General features: G+C 31.0%; 2 protein-coding genes and 3 long non-coding RNA genes across 6 annotated transcripts; 3 read left to right on the top strand and 2 right to left on the bottom strand.

Annotated features, from left to right (window-relative positions):
• The first annotated feature begins 4,736 nt into the window (after positions 1-4,736).
• LOC104786666 (potassium transporter 1) lies at positions 4,737-8,624 on the top strand. Its single transcript, XM_010512112.3, has 9 exons — positions 4,737-5,105; positions 5,797-6,040; positions 6,123-6,368; positions 6,441-6,491; positions 6,574-6,834; positions 6,919-6,971; positions 7,055-7,169; positions 7,251-7,505; positions 7,578-8,624. Exons 1-9 carry the CDS (start codon positions 5,061-5,063, stop codon positions 8,441-8,443), a joined length of 2,136 nt encoding a protein of 711 aa, XP_010510414.1. The 5' UTR covers positions 4,737-5,060; the 3' UTR covers positions 8,444-8,624.
• On the bottom strand, positions 8,611-10,381 carry LOC104786665 (zinc transporter 6, chloroplastic). The gene is made up of 2 exons (XM_010512111.3): positions 9,450-10,381; positions 8,611-9,056 (listed from the first exon to the last, which is right to left on the bottom strand). Exons 1-2 carry the CDS (start codon positions 10,149-10,151, stop codon positions 8,730-8,732), a joined length of 1,029 nt encoding a protein of 342 aa, XP_010510413.1. The 5' UTR covers positions 10,152-10,381; the 3' UTR covers positions 8,611-8,729.
• Positions 10,382-10,855: 474 nt separating this feature from the next.
• On the bottom strand, positions 10,856-12,950 carry LOC104786664 (uncharacterized). The gene is made up of 3 exons (XR_767588.3): positions 12,691-12,950; positions 11,817-11,875; positions 10,856-11,117 (listed from the first exon to the last, which is right to left on the bottom strand). It is a non-coding gene; the product is annotated as an uncharacterized LOC104786664 (long non-coding RNA).
• LOC147943667 (uncharacterized) lies at positions 11,779-13,208 on the top strand. 2 transcript variants are annotated; one of them, XR_015556777.1, is made up of 3 exons: positions 11,779-11,920; positions 12,025-12,102; positions 12,611-13,208. It is a non-coding gene; the product is annotated as an uncharacterized LOC147943667 (long non-coding RNA). The 2 variants fall into 2 exon arrangements; XR_015556776.1 differs by lacking the exon at positions 12,611-13,208 and having other exon boundaries at positions 12,025-12,364.
• Positions 13,209-14,734: 1,526 nt separating this feature from the next.
• On the top strand, positions 14,735-15,493 carry LOC104786663 (uncharacterized). The gene is made up of 2 exons (XR_767587.2): positions 14,735-14,947; positions 15,052-15,493. It is a non-coding gene; the product is annotated as an uncharacterized LOC104786663 (long non-coding RNA).
• Positions 15,494-15,758: the final 265 nt, after the last annotated feature.

Raw genomic sequence — 15,758 nt, 5'->3', positions numbered from 1 at the left:
AATAATAAAGGGTCGGGACGAGTAAAGTGTCAACTATTTTTTATCGGATACCCGTTTCTCCGGGTACCGGTTATTTAAGGGTCGAGTATGAGTAAATTTTTTCTGTTACCCGTTAGGGTCGGGACGAGTAAAGGGTCGGAGAAAATTCAAGGGTACCCGTCCCGTGCCCAGCACTACATCATATGTAGTAACAACATTTGTTCTTTTTACCACCTACAAACATATATATATACATATAATTATTATTAAATCATGTGTGGCTAAAAAATATTAAATTCATTAATATTTTGGTACCTTCATGTATCTATTGTCTTCTTATTCCACCAACCTTTATGTTCTTAACCTATATTTAAAAAGTTTAGATAACCATTAGAATATTTTGTGAAAATTAACATCTATTATACTCTCTAAATAATAAAGTTTAAACTTCTGACCTTGTATTAGCTGGAGGCAATACTTTATGGTTCTCCAGTAATATGAACTTCAAGCCCTACATAAACACATCGTCACTATTAGTCCATGTTTTTAAACCCAGATCGGACTGGCCGGTCGGACCGCCAACCGCGACTCGGTAGACATTCCGGTCCGGATTACTTCTAAAAACTGGACAAATAAAAACCCGTAAAAAACCAGAAAAATCCGCTAAAAATTCGTGAACCGGTGGTTGAACCGGCAGGTTGGACCGACGAGTCGATATCAAATTAAAAAATTTTATTTTTATCACATTTAAAACTCAAACCAAATTAAAAATAAATATTGTTATTTATAAAAAAAATCATTTAGTTATATTATCTAATCATTTAAAAGTTTAATTTTAGCTGTTTAGTACTTAATTATATATGTTTTGTTCATATATTTATAGAAAAGTAGATGTTATATTCATAAAATGTAAATAAACCAATAAACTAATTGACCCGTAGTTCAACCAGTCCGACCGGTTGACCCAGTGACCCGAAAGACTTCCGGTTCACCTTTGGTCCGGTTTTAAAAACATTGCTATTAGTCAAAAGAACAGACAATTATATACTAAAAGAGAGATTAAACTGGAAAAAAAATGTTTTAACAAAGAAACAAAATAAAGAACATCCTGTTTTATTTTTTCGATTTGATATTTTGTAGTAAATCAAAGTTCTCTTTCCTTTGAAAATAAGTTTCTGTTTGGGAGTAAAAGAGATTTGAGAGTTTTTTTTTGAATTGAAGATGATTACTCCAATATTTATACAAAAAAAAATTTGGCCGATTCATAGATATTTTTTTTAGTTTTGATAAGAATAAATATTTTTACAATCTTGTTATTACTTAACATTTAGTTTCACTAATGAATTCTCCTAAGATTATGAGTATTATCTAAAATATATTATTAATATAAATATGAAAATTTGTTTGAAAAACACAGGTTTTCTCATAATTTGGTAATATTACCTTGTTATTAGTTTGCAAATTATACTGATTTGGAAAGAATACATGAATTTCACATATCTTAAATGTTGCAATTTGAATTATCGATGATAAAAAGAATATATTTAGTATTGTGATCTTGTAGTTATAGTAGATATTAAATATATGAGATTTTGAATTTATTATAATTTCCTTATGTTGTGTTTTTTATATAACTATATTATTTTCGGCTAAGAAAGATATTAATCACGTTTGGATTATTTCCTTATTCAAGATTTGAAGACTAATGATTTGAATTTAATTATTTAGATATTAATTAAGGTAGTTTGTAATTTTTAGGGATGCTGATTTTATTCTGTTTTTTCCTAATCTAATAAATCATTCTGTTTTTTATAGTAGGATTTAATTACACCCGATTTTTATGTATTAACATCATTTAATTTTTGTTTGGCTATTACACAACTAAGGACTATCAATCTGTGTGGTTCCAATTAATATCAATCTGTTTGGCTTCAAGAATTACATATCCTTATTTTAATTTGAGTGACATTTTATTGTAATAATCTCTAATCCTATGTCTCTTTATTAAAAATGCTTTCCTTTTAATAGTATAGATGTAGGAGTAATTTTTTTGAGGACGTGCGTTATGCAAATAATGGAAGCTGCCGATAATATCTTGACTTGTCTATGCAAAATTTAAAATACTACTAAATGATGTATTTCTGATTCAGACATTACTGTCAGCTGGATGAGGAACCCGAAAGATATAGAATTATTGGTGTTACCATTAAAGTACTGATAAAGATATCTTTAATTAATATTGTAACTTCAGTGAAATTATAAAGAAGAAGAAAAAAATATTCATTGGTTTAGTTCTTATCATAATGGTCCCAAGGTTTTGCTGCACCAAAATGGTTGTATCTCGAGGCATCGATGCCATTACGGTAAAAGCAAAGAGTAAAGTAGCTTAGTAAAGCTACACAACATCAATACCAATTTAACATATTCACATATTCTATTTTTTTTTATAACGTCTCAATTTACCATATACTCTTTAACTTGTAATATTAAAATAAAATAAAAACAGAAAATACATTTTATATCGTTATAAATGCTTACTTATATAAGAGCTCTTAAATATCATTTAAACTAATTTTCGCATGTAGTAGTTATGCAAAATATAATCAATAATCAGATCATGCATGATAAACTATTAGTTTGATTAAAGAATGGTAAGTGAAGTGATAGATAAGTTATCCCTAAACATAAAAAAGAGAGTTGGACCGTAATCGAAATCTATCGCTTTCCTTCTTCTCATTTATTTGACTATTCAAATCGATTTTATCCTCGTATAATAGTTTAAAACTATTTCAGTAAGAGAGCATAAATAGTTTTCTTTATCAATTAAAATAGATTCAGTATCTGATATAGTGATATTGATACATATTTCAAAGTTTATATCAATTTAATTTCTAGAAAGAGTACTGTAATTTTTTTTCTGGTGAGAATTTGTAAAGCTTAAACATCTTTTCTTAGATTCGCTAATAGATCTTTAGGTAATATATTCTTTTGGATCAAAGATCTTTCAGTAAAATTATACAAAGCTAATTTTATTTTCTTGTCAAATTTCATAATACCAGAGAACTAATGAGTAATGACCTAAAAAAATATAAAGACAACGATGCGATCAATCAAAGTACCAAACCATAAAAATATTAACTATTTTGTTTTCATAGATCAAACTAATTTTCACCAAAATAAAACTTAGCAAATAGAGGAATCCAAAAAACTTGTAAATTTAAACCATAATTAACCTTGTTTAAAATTAAAGTAAAACTTCAACATTAATTTTTAAAGAAGTGTCTCAAATTACTAATTTTAAAGAAGTTTCTCAAATTACTAATTTTAAAGAATTTTCTTAAATTTCATTTACAATTTCACTTAAAATTGATTAATCCAACAAAAACCGAAAACATGATGCACCAAACTAACTGAAATATTAATTTTTTTTTTATTAATAAAAATAAAAATAAAACAAACTAAAAATTATTCTGAAACCGAGTTAGAGATTATAAAAAGCAATATAGACTCTATTAAATTATAGTTTACGTTAAAATTAGATAAAATTAAAATTCGTATGACTAATATAATTAGATACTCCCTCTGTTTCACAAATATTGTCATTTTGATACATTTCATACAAATTAAGAAAAGCTTAAATTATACATGTTTGTCCCTATTTAATAAGTGGTTAATGATCTAAATTCAATAAAAATAGTTTTGGGTTTAAGAGTAAAAAATAAAATTTAGCATTAAAACACTTATTGAAAATGTAAAATGACACTTTTTGTGAAACAAAAAAAAATCTCTAACCTAATATCTTTTATGAAACAGAGAGTAAATTTGATGTCGACGACATAAAATTAACATAAAAGTAACAATATTTTTATGTAACAATATTTTAGGAACTTATCTCTATTTTCATATGAGATACTTAAAATTAATGGTTCTTGTAATTAGTCTTCCGTAGAAGTAAGGGTACTGAGTACTACTGACCTTTGTTTCTTACCCAATTCTTGACTGATATAGAATCGCAATTTAATATCGTATGCTTGCTTCTTCACTTAAAATATTCATCATTTACGCTAGCTGACTTAAAAACTCTTCCCAATATTTTGTTCACCATTTCGATATTTTACTTTGTGTCTAATTAAAACCACTCAACCAATGCAATGAACACAAATCATATTCTAATACTAGACCTCTATCTATGCTTTGTAAATTTGCATAAAATAGCCCATTTTTGTGGATAAAGTACTATCACGTTTAAACAGTACTGCTGCTAATCATAAATAAATAGTGCTAAATTAATTTACCCACAAAAGAAGAAGATTAAATAGTGCTAAATAACAAATATTACAGCCCATGATTAGTTGTCTTGTTACATAGGTAGGTGATGCAGTTATAGTATACTATATCTATATCTATATCATTCAAGAAAAATTTACTATTCAACTTAAGTATGCTGTACATACTTTTCTTTTCTTTTTTTGTTGTCAACTACAAGAGTAATGAAACAGAACAATACAAAACATGTCAATTATACATAAACACCATTTTTTTGTTATGTTTATTAATCTGTTCTTACTGTTTAGTTTTTGTAATTTTAAAAGAACAATTATCATCACATCTAGATATATAAAATAAATAATCATTTTTTTACTTTATCAACAAAAAAAAAGAACTCTCAGAAAAATTGTTAAAATTAAACTGTAAAACATAGTTATTTGTTTCTCTCAAGCATTTATTTTACTTTCAAGAACATAACTATATCAAATATTTTTCTCAATAGTTAAAAAAAATATAAAAAAATAAAGTGAAACTTAAAATCGAAAAAAAAGGAGAAAGAACAAAGCAATAAATGAGAAACCTGCAAAGTTTCTTCTTTGCACCATTCTCTCTTTCCTCACTTCCCTCTCTCTCTCTCGGCTTCTCTTTCTTTTCTTCTCCTACTTCCCAACTTCTCTCTCTCTCTTCACATTATTATATTCTCTCTGTTTCTTTCAATCCAATCCAATCTCTCTCTCTCTCTCTCTCTCTCTCACACACAGAAACTAAACTGAACATAGCAGTTTTTGTTTTGTTTTGTTTACAAGGAGGCCATGACCCAATCACCATCTCTAGTCGAACAGGGTCTTTCTCAACAGGTCAGTTATTATTTTTCACTTCCCAAAAGTTTCCTCTGTTTTTCATGTTCTGTCTCTCTACTCTGTTTTTTTTACTTAAAGACAAGTTTTTTTCTTATGGGTTTATGATTTTTGATAACAATGCGATTTAATCAGAGAATTTATGTGGTCGAAATTGAATTTTCCTATCGGAAGCTTAAGGGTTTTAAAAAAAAAAAAATATTTTTAAATATTTGCTCTGTTTTTTATTTTGTTTGCTTCATTTTTATGAATTTTGGATTGTTTACGCAATTAGGACTGGTAGGTCCTGCTTAAAAACCATATTGAACTTTTCAATTTACCGGAAACAAAAACAGACGTGAACGCTTTTCATGTTTGGTGAAATTAGATAACTTGTTAAAATTGAGAGACTTCTAATTATTAGTGTAAATTGTAACTTGATAGGAGATTTGATTTTATATTTAAAAGTCTGTATTTATAAGGAAATAAAATGAGTTGGATAAGAAAAAGTCCAAATTTTTTTTATTGGACTGTTTTGGTTTTCTAGTTGACACCTATTGAAACAGAACACACTTAAAGGGTTAAAAGTTTTTTTTTTTTTTTTTGGGTAATTAGGTTAAATTTAGGTCATACTTAATGGGGGGTTTTGGGTTGAAGGCTCAATTAAGTTATCTTCTGTATACATAATAAATCTATTGTTGTAATGTTTCAGCATTTGAAGACTGTGTCTTGTGCCAATGTTCTCACTTTGGCTTACCAGAGCCTTGGAGTGATCTATGGAGATCTTAGTACATCGCCTCTCTATGTTTACAAAACCACTTTCTCTGGGAAACTAAGCCTCCATGAAAACGATGAAGAGATCTTTGGAGTCTTCTCTTTCATCTTCTGGACATTCACACTCATTGCTCTCTTCAAATACGTTTTCATCGTTCTATCAGCAGATGACAATGGAGAAGGTATGTAAAAGTTTTAACCCTTTGTTTTATGAAATTTCTATATATGTTTTAGAATATTGATTCAATCGCGTTTGTTTTGAAGGTGGGACATTTGCGTTGTACTCGCTTCTTTGCAGATATGCTAAGTTAAGTATATTACCAAATCATCAAGAAATGGATGAGAAACTATCAACATATGCAACGGGAAGCCCTGGAGTGACTCGACAGAGCGCAGCGGTTAAATCATTCTTTGAGAAACATCCCAAGTCTCAAAAGTTTTTGCTGATCTTTGTGCTTTTAGGGACATGTATGGCCATTGGTGATAGTGTCCTCACTCCAACAATCTCAGGTGCATATCTAAAGAACTACCTCAAAGACAGATCAATACTGCTTTCTAACATTTTTGTTTTTTTTCTTGCAGTTCTTTCAGCTGTTTCTGGAGTCAAGCTCAAGATTCCTAACCTTCACGAGAGTATGTCTGAATCTGCTTGCTTACCTTGACAATATATACTAAATTAATGGCTAAATGTCTAGTTTTGTTTCTCTTGTTCCAGATTATGTTGTCATCATCGCTTGTATCATCTTGGTGGCGATATTCTCAGTCCAGCGTTATGGTACGCATAGAGTAGCCTTCATCTTCGCTCCTATTTCCACTGCTTGGCTTCTCTCCATCAGCTGTATTGGAGTTTACAACACTATAAAATGGAACCCGCGTATAGTCTCTGCGCTTTCGCCTGTTTACATGTATAAGTTCCTTAGAAGCACCGGTGTAGAAGGATGGGTTTCACTTGGAGGAGTTGTTCTTTCAATCACTGGTACATAAAAATTATATGTTAATAACATTTATCAAAGTTATATGTCTCTTTATTCTTATATTGTCTTTTATTCTCTTCCCTTAGGTGTTGAGACTATGTTTGCTGACTTAGGTCACTTCTCTTCTCTGTCCATAAAGGTAAGACCTTGAACTTTACAATATATGATAAGAAAAGATTCCTCTGTTAGTTAACTCAAATGCTGCCTAAAATGGAAATATAGGTGGCTTTCTCGTTCTTTGTATACCCATGTTTGATTCTTGCATACATGGGAGAGGCTGCGTTTCTCTCTAAGCATCATGAAGATATTCAGCAAAGCTTCTACAAAGCGATACCTGGTAAAATTGTTAAACCGTATAGTATGAGATCAATTTTAGACTTTGAATGGGATCTTTAACTCAGATAAGTTTGTTTTGTAGAGCCTGTGTTCTGGCCAGTGTTCATAGTGGCTACATTTGCAGCAGTAGTTGGAAGCCAAGCTGTTATATCAGCAACGTTTTCGATCATAAGTCAATGTTGTGCGCTTGATTGCTTTCCTCGTGTCAAGATCATTCACACTTCAAGCAAAATACATGGACAAATATATATCCCTGAAGTTAACTGGATGCTTATGTGCCTTTGCTTGGCTGTCACAATCGGGTTAAGAGACACTAACATGATGGGTCACGCATATGGTAAAGACCATGATCATTAACTTAAACTTCTAAAGTTAATAGTCCAGTTTCTAATCACTTTTGTGTCTGCAGGACTTGCTGTGACCTCTGTGATGCTTGTGACTACATGTTTGATGACTTTAGTGATGACTATTGTATGGAAGCAAAGAGTCATTACAGTTCTTGCTTTCTTGGCCTTCTTCGGTTCCATTGAGCTTCTCTACTTCTCGGCATGCGTCTACAAAATACCTGAAGGTGGTTGGATACCTATTCTTCTCTCCTTAACATTCATGGCGGTTATGTACATTTGGAACTACGGAACTACAAAGAAACACGAGTTCGACGTTGAGAACAAGGTCTCGATGGACCGGATAGTCTCTCTAGGACCGAGTATCGGAATGGTGAGAGTTCCAGGAATAGGACTTGTCTACACGAATCTTGTGACAGGAGTTCCAGCTGTGTTCGGACATTTCGTGACGAACCTGCCTGCGTTTCACAAGATTCTTGTGTTTGTATGTGTGAAGTCAGTTCAAGTACCTTACATAGGAGAAGAAGAGAGGTTTGTGATAAGCAGAGTTGGACCAAAAGAGTATGGGATGTTTAGAAGTGTGGTTAGGTATGGATACAGAGATGTTCCAAGAGAGATGTATGATTTCGAAAGCCGGTTAGTTTCTGCTTTAATCGAGTTTGTGGAAACCGAAACCGAAGAAGAAGAAGAAGTGTTGAATGCGAGGAGAAAGAAAGAGGAATGCATGGAGATAATGGAAGCTAAAGAAGCTGGAGTAGCGTATATACTCGGACACTCGTACGCAAAGGCGAAACAATCCTCGTCGCTGTTGAAGAAACTAGCTGTCAATGTTGTGTTTGCGTTTATGAGCACAAACTGCAGAGGAACAGATGTTGTGCTTAATGTTCCTCATACTTCTCTGCTTGAAGTTGGAATGGTTTACTACGTCTAATGCAGTAACATACTTAGCTTTTAACATAAAGATCAATACAGTCTAGTAGTAGTAGTAGTTGTAGTAGTACAGTACAGAAAGAGATCTAACTTCACTTTCAGTTGTTTTAGCAGAGAAGTTTTAATATGTAAATATACTTTGCAGTTAATGAATGAAAAATCAAGAAATGATAAATCTGTAATTAGATATATTTATAAAAGATCAATTACAATATGTTAAAAACAGATTTTGGATATTCATAATATTTCCTGAAGCCAAATTAGTATACAAACCTCTCTATCTTGTTCTAAGCCCAAAGAGCAAGCAGTGACATAGAGGCAGAACCCAAAACCAAAGCGACAAAACATAACTTCTTCAGCCGAGAACTCGATTCACCGGGCGATGTAAGCATCTTGTTATGGAAGAAATCCAGTGCAATAAGATCAACTAAGGCCATGTATATTAGAATCCCTGAAGATAGTGATCCCAATAAACCTTCCATTATCAATGCGTTTGGGTTCTGATCATCGTACCCGGTCAATGAGAAAATCACCATCCCTAGTACAATCCCGAGAGGCGTTGTTACCGCGAACATCAAGCACATGTACACCACTGTCCCTGCCTTAAAGCCAGCCTGACCATCAAACAATACCATTCATCAATCCTAAGTTATATATATAAACAACCTATAATCAAACTATCCATCAAACTCACATATGTACGTTATATTGTTTTTGTTCTCCGATCACAATTTTTTTGGTATGGTTTCATTTTACACCGGATAAACCGAAATGATGACATCTATTACTAGGATGTCAACATTGTATGATATGCAAAAATGTCAACATCTAAGTCTACTTCTTCATGGTATTTTTTAAAATTATTATTTTAAAAGTCAGAACTGTCACATACATCTGTTTTTTTCTCCAATATATTTATTATTCTCCCCTAACAATTTCAACTCAATTAATTTTGCATTAATTAGTTTACCAAAGAAAAAAAGTAGAATGCAAAATTAGAAACTAACCTGAGCGATGCAACCACCAAGACCTAAACCTTCAAAAATCTGATGAAACGAAAGTGCAGCAATCAAAGGTCTAATGGTACACTTATTTTGTGACATTCCCATAGTTACTCCAATTATAACCGAATGAAATATAATCCCAATTTCAAGAACTTGTGACACTAATCTTTGTTTCATCTTCACAATCTCCTCCTCACTATTTTCTTGTATTTCCAAATCAGCCCCAAACTTTCCTTCTCTCATCTCTATCCCCCCAACCGCCTTACCAACCGGCATATACTCCATCCCTCCGCCGCCGCCACCACCACCACCACCGTGTCCCATATGTTCACTCGCCGTTAAATCAACCAACAACGCCGTTATAGCTCCGATCATAGTAACCAAACCAGCGAAAGGAAAATCCCTCCAAGGATGACGAGAGGACACTTGGCAGTCAGCGAGGGCCTCGAAGGCTTCAGGTAACACGTGGACTAGCGACGTGGAGAGAATCACGCCGGCGGCGAAACACTTGATCACAAGAATCGCTTTGTCGTAGAGAGGCTTCCCGTGAAAGTATCTAGCGAGTAAAACAGGTCCCCAAACACCTAAAACGCTTGTCAAGAAGATGACGAAGACGGCTAATAGCTTTAGATGTGCCGCTGCGTCGCCGTCTCTACATGCAGCTGCTCGTAACGCCGCCTCTGTTCCGGTGACGCAAGAAGACATGATTGTGGAAGAAGAAGAGAGCGAGAGAAAGAGAGAGAGAGATTAAGAAGAATAGTAGTAAGAGGACCACGATGGTAATGGTAACACGAAGTCTTTTTTGTAATAGGCCCACTTAACACGTCAAAACGGTTAGTATAAAAGAAGTGCTTTGTTGAGTAAGACTTCCATTTTCGTTATTGGAAAATATAAAGGATTTTAATTCTTTTTCCATCATTTGTTTTTATTGTTTTGCCTTTTTCCAGTTTTGTGTGTGTTTTTGTTTTCCATTGTGCTACTTTCTTCTCTTTTGCTTTATTTGAATTGATGATGGTGGCATTTTTGAGTCTACTTGTCTTTTGTTCTAACTTATCATGGGCCATTTTAAAGCTCATTATGGCCTGAGCCCAAATTTGTTTGTGCTTAATATGAGACTATGAGTTTGAGATTTTGGTTTACTTTCGGTTTGGTTTGAGTTTGGTTCTGATTAATTCAGTTTTATAAAAATTTATATGAACTTAGTTTGGTTAGATTTAGTCTCAGTTTGGTTTAGTTTTACATTGATTTTTATTTCTGGTTGGTTTTAGACATTGATTAGTTGGGCATTGTTTGTCGGTGTATATTTCAGGTAATTTCATATAAATATCAAGTGTTTTATATACTTCAGTACCATATATATATATATATATATCAATATATATATATATCAATATATATATATATATTAATGAAATGAACTGTTTCTATATCTATACTATTAAATCGGAAGTACAAAAGAAGAGAAAAAAAAAACTTTTTCCAAAAATTCCACATATTGCCCCTACGCAAGAAAAAAAGGAAGAAGAGAAAAAAAAGAAATTTAAGGGCAACGAAGTCATTATATTGGATATGGGACGCGGATCCTAACCAACCCGGTTTAAACATATTTGGATCCTGTTTTGCTAGATTGACTGTCGAATATATATTCCCTTATCCAATCACGTCGGTTGCCTGCAAAAGAAAAAAACAAAAGGATTAATTTAAACCAACCAGAAACAAAAAGATAATGTTAGTTAAGGAATATATGATTGAATTAAAATTCCTATAAAAAAGCGAATTACCTAAACTATCATCAATATCAATCTCATTCCATATAATACGAAACAATTAAACTACAATCAATAGCTGCTATTTAATCGGACTCAATCATCACCCAAATCAACGAATCAGCCTAAACATCCTATATATTTACATCAATATCACAACCAAATCAGTATCCCTAATAATTAGTAACTACAATAACTATTAACAGGGAACATTAATCACAAACCGTAATATGGGTATTAGTTTACGTAGGATTGAAATCTCATATTATTGATATTTTAGCAAATAACATTTAAATATAACTACAAATACCATTTTTTTTTGTCAAACACAAATATGGAATATAATCCTATCAAATCGAGAAAAATATCAGAATAATGATTCAATTTTTTTCTACACATTAAATAGAATAGGAAATTAAGATATTCGAATTTATGGGAGAATATCTTTAGAACAGAAACTAAATATCGTCAACTTAAACAATGTGTACAAACTTTTGTATATAAATATAGCATCCCGGGTTCTACCTTTTTAGATAACCGTTCTAATTTCCTTCACTCAAAAACATCGATTACAAAAAAAAAAAAAATTGATGGATTCACATACCTTAACGACCTTATGCTCTTGAAAACAAGTTAGCGAACCCAAGCATCCAAACCAAGATCCTTCAATCATGGAAGCAATTCATTAAGCATATTGGATATGAATATGTACGTCTTTAAGAATATAGTAGAGATAAGCTATTAATATTTCTTTTTCGTATGTTTTACATCAATATTAAGTTTTCTAATTTGTGATCCTAACAATTTTGCAGCTGAAAAGTAAAATACAAAACCATCTCGAGCAATTGATAAGTCTATAAATCAAAGGATATTCAAACAATCAATAAATGGTAAGGATTTATTTATATCTTCATCTACAATACTCTAATTTTGTTTTAAATAAATCATGTTAAGAAGAATCTAATTTTTATTTCAATATTTTATAATTGTATAGAACCTGTCAAAATATTTGTTTTCACTTTGCTTCGTGTAAGAAAAAAACTATACAAAATTTTTGGTTTGTTCTAATATGTTTTGTTTACAAGAATTGAAATGGGTAAGCTGTATGGTTCAATAGATGAAAGAAATACTTTTTAGTAAAGCATTAAATTATTGCGTGTCATGGATTCAGTTCAGATGGGCATATCTATTTTCCTGTCCAAATTGAAAAGGGAAATTAGATATTTTAAGATAATTTGAAGATGTCCAGTCTAGACAAAGAGTTTCTGGGCACATTATTTTTATGTCAAAGCATGTATCTCATAAACTTGGATTAACAAGAATTTTTTTAACTATCCTCCTAAATCTATGGCATGTGTATGTGATGAAGTAAACTTCGTGAATTACATCTTAATCCAGACTCTATACAGTCCCTAGCCAAGATCTGAAAACTAAAATGGTTGGGAAATGAACAAAGAGTTGATTAACTATGGAAAAACCTGATATGGAGCTGAAGTGTACAAGTATAATGAATGAAGAAGCTCAAATGGTTGATCGATTAGGGACTGGTAATCGTGGAAAGATAGAAGCCGACGGGTCTGGTGATGGTGGCTAGATAGAAGCCGATGGTGGTGGGAGACTATCGATTAACGAACTGAAACATCGATGACATCGGCGGCTAGGAATCCGAGGTGAGAGAAAATGATTCTTCTCGGCATGGTGATGGTGACTCAAAAGTCAAAAGGAACGTTTGTAACACGCAATATCTAATCGTAATTGGAAATCTTATCTAACAATGGGCCTATGAAGGAAATGGCCCATATCGCTTAATGCCATTAAATGGTCTAACTCTGTCTCTTAAACATAATTATTATCTACACAATTTTTATATGTAATGTCTAACCTAAACTAATTTCCAAATTACGGTTTAATTTGTAATTTTGGGTTTGGTGGTTGTAAAATATATACACATTTTAAAAAATATTTCATATATGCAATTTAATTCGTTTTTAATAAATGTGAAAAATTTATTTACTTGGGTATAGATTTACGACGAATACAAATATACAATATACTTAATTAAATAATAATATTGTACTTTTAACATGTTATGTTTTGGAATGAATTATGTTATGTTAAAAAAATATGAAAATTCCTAAAATATGTCTGAAAGAATAATTATTGAACCAGAACCAACCGGTTTGTTAGGTTATTTGGTTGATGGTTTGTATCATCTTTTACTAATTTAAAAAATTTGATTTGATAGTTTATAGGGTTTTATCATTTTTACTGATTATATAAATTTGATAATTTACGGGCTTAATAAAAATTTAACTACGGGTAAAAAAAATATAAATTCATTATGAGACAGGTCTATGGCAATGTGTTTGACCAACTTGACAATTTGGGTCATATGATTGGAAACTTTTAATTTTTGGTAGTTTTAATCCGGTTGATAGTTTATGGATTTAATAAAAATCTAATTGATTACTAATTTGGTTCACATTAGATTTGAATCTGTTGTCATGCGATCCAAATTTCATGGTAAACCTATAAAATATTGACGAATATAATTTCGCATGAACATTCAGGATCGAATCCAAATTTGATTTAACATCCCTAAACAAACTGTTGGAAATTTTTGTATTAGTTTAGAATAAATTTTTGTATTAATTTAAAAACTTTATGTAAAAATGACCCGCACGTACGTGCGGGTCCGAACCTAGTAAGATTATATGGCGAGGTAATTTTAATATATGAGTTTAAATGTATATATGTTTGAGATTAAATTGTGTATCAATAGCTGACTTTTTATTATTATTTGGAAAACTATGGATCAATAGATAACTTGATCCGAGTGAGGATGACTCGATAGATATTTGTGATAAAATCATAAAAGTGTCCAATTATTAAGAGATTGTAAAGGTATAATAGAACTATTATATGTGATGTAATCTTGGTATTCGATATTAGCATTAACGAACCATTGGATTGATTTAGGAACAAAGTAAATCACAATAATAGATATATCCAATGTATTCTCTACAAAATTATAATTTAAAAACTTTTCTTTCTAAAAATAAAAAAAATCAACGTCATATTCGTAAATATATGAAATAATATAATTTTATATTTTCAGTGTTAACAGTAAGTCGATAAATGATATTAATAATCTGTGTTGTAAACCAACTTTGTTATGAATAAAATTTTAATCTTATGAAAAAAAATGATATTAATAATCAAGAAAATTAGGTCATGTATTAGGCTTATACATGATGTCTATCTTATAGAGATTGGACTCAAAATTTGATTAATTTCTAGACAAATAATGATATTTTTGCCAAGATTACCATTTTAGATGGTGGTTAACAACATTAATCTATGAAAAAGTAACAAAAACACAAAAAATCCAATCTCTTTTGGTCTTAAGAAAACTCTTTATTTGTGAAATAGTAGAGAGAATTTCTTAAAGCTACATTTACCAACTTTAAAATAAGATAATCAATGATATTTTTATATGTATCATCTAATAGATAGATGTTTGTACTGAAATTGTTATACTTAGAAAAATATTTATCTATCTATTAGATATGATTATTTCAGAAACGTCATCTCCCTGATAAGTTTGTCGGTTTGGTGACAGCTTGGAATTACTACGCCGACTTGATTGCAGCTAATGATGCGCGAGTTGAGGCCTATGATGGTTGGGATAATCTTTTCTTTATTAATCCTGGCCTTTACGTGGCTTCCATTGAGGTATGTTCGTTTTCTCTGTTAGTTAATCAATCATTTTTTTTAATCGTTTCAATTTCGTTTCAATCTTTCATTGAGTGCTGATACGATTTAATTTCCTTTCGAAGCTGGAGACTATCCTTAGGATTTTGAAGTTTACTCAAGTCATTGTGATGACCACGCGAAGAGTCCGAGGAAAGGTTTTACAAATTGTCGGGTTATGCTGAAGTTTTTGTTGAACAAGTTGTAGCTACTGAAGAGTCTGCTGAAGAGTTTCAAGCTGTTGAACATCTTCCTGTCCGGTTTGATGCAGCTTGTGCTGTCATCCACTTCCTGATGTCTCTGCTCTCCTCAAGGTCTCTCCTTGGGAATGTCACGCACTACAAAAAACATGTGTTTTGAATCATTTATTTTATATATTTGTATTACTTATAATTGATGCAAATTAATTTTACATCATTTAGTTAAGTGATTTATATTTTGTTGATGCAAATATTTTACATCATTTGACCTAAATAATTGCATCATATTGAAATTGATGTTAATATGCATCAATTTCAAAAAGTAATGTTAATTTTATATCAATTAATATAAATGATGTTAATATTTGTTACGGTTATAAAAATTGATGTTAAATATTTGTATCAATTATAAATACGTGATGTAAAAGTTAGTGTCAATTGGATTAAGTGATTCCAATAATTATGTCATTTACAAAAAATGATATTGGATATTTATATCAGTTAAAAATAATTGATATAAAAATTATTGTCTATTTTTATAAATAATTATAATAAATATATCAATTCCTTCCAATAATAACAAATAATAATAA

The sequence above is a fragment of the Camelina sativa genome, chromosome 5 (genome assembly GCF_030686135.1).
Source record: "Camelina sativa cultivar CO46 ecotype springtype chromosome 5, ASM3068613v1".
Taxonomy (NCBI): domain Eukaryota; kingdom Viridiplantae; phylum Streptophyta; class Magnoliopsida; order Brassicales; family Brassicaceae; genus Camelina; species Camelina sativa.
The sequence above is the reverse complement of the archived record's forward strand: the minus strand, read 5'-3'. Positions and strand labels throughout refer to the sequence as shown.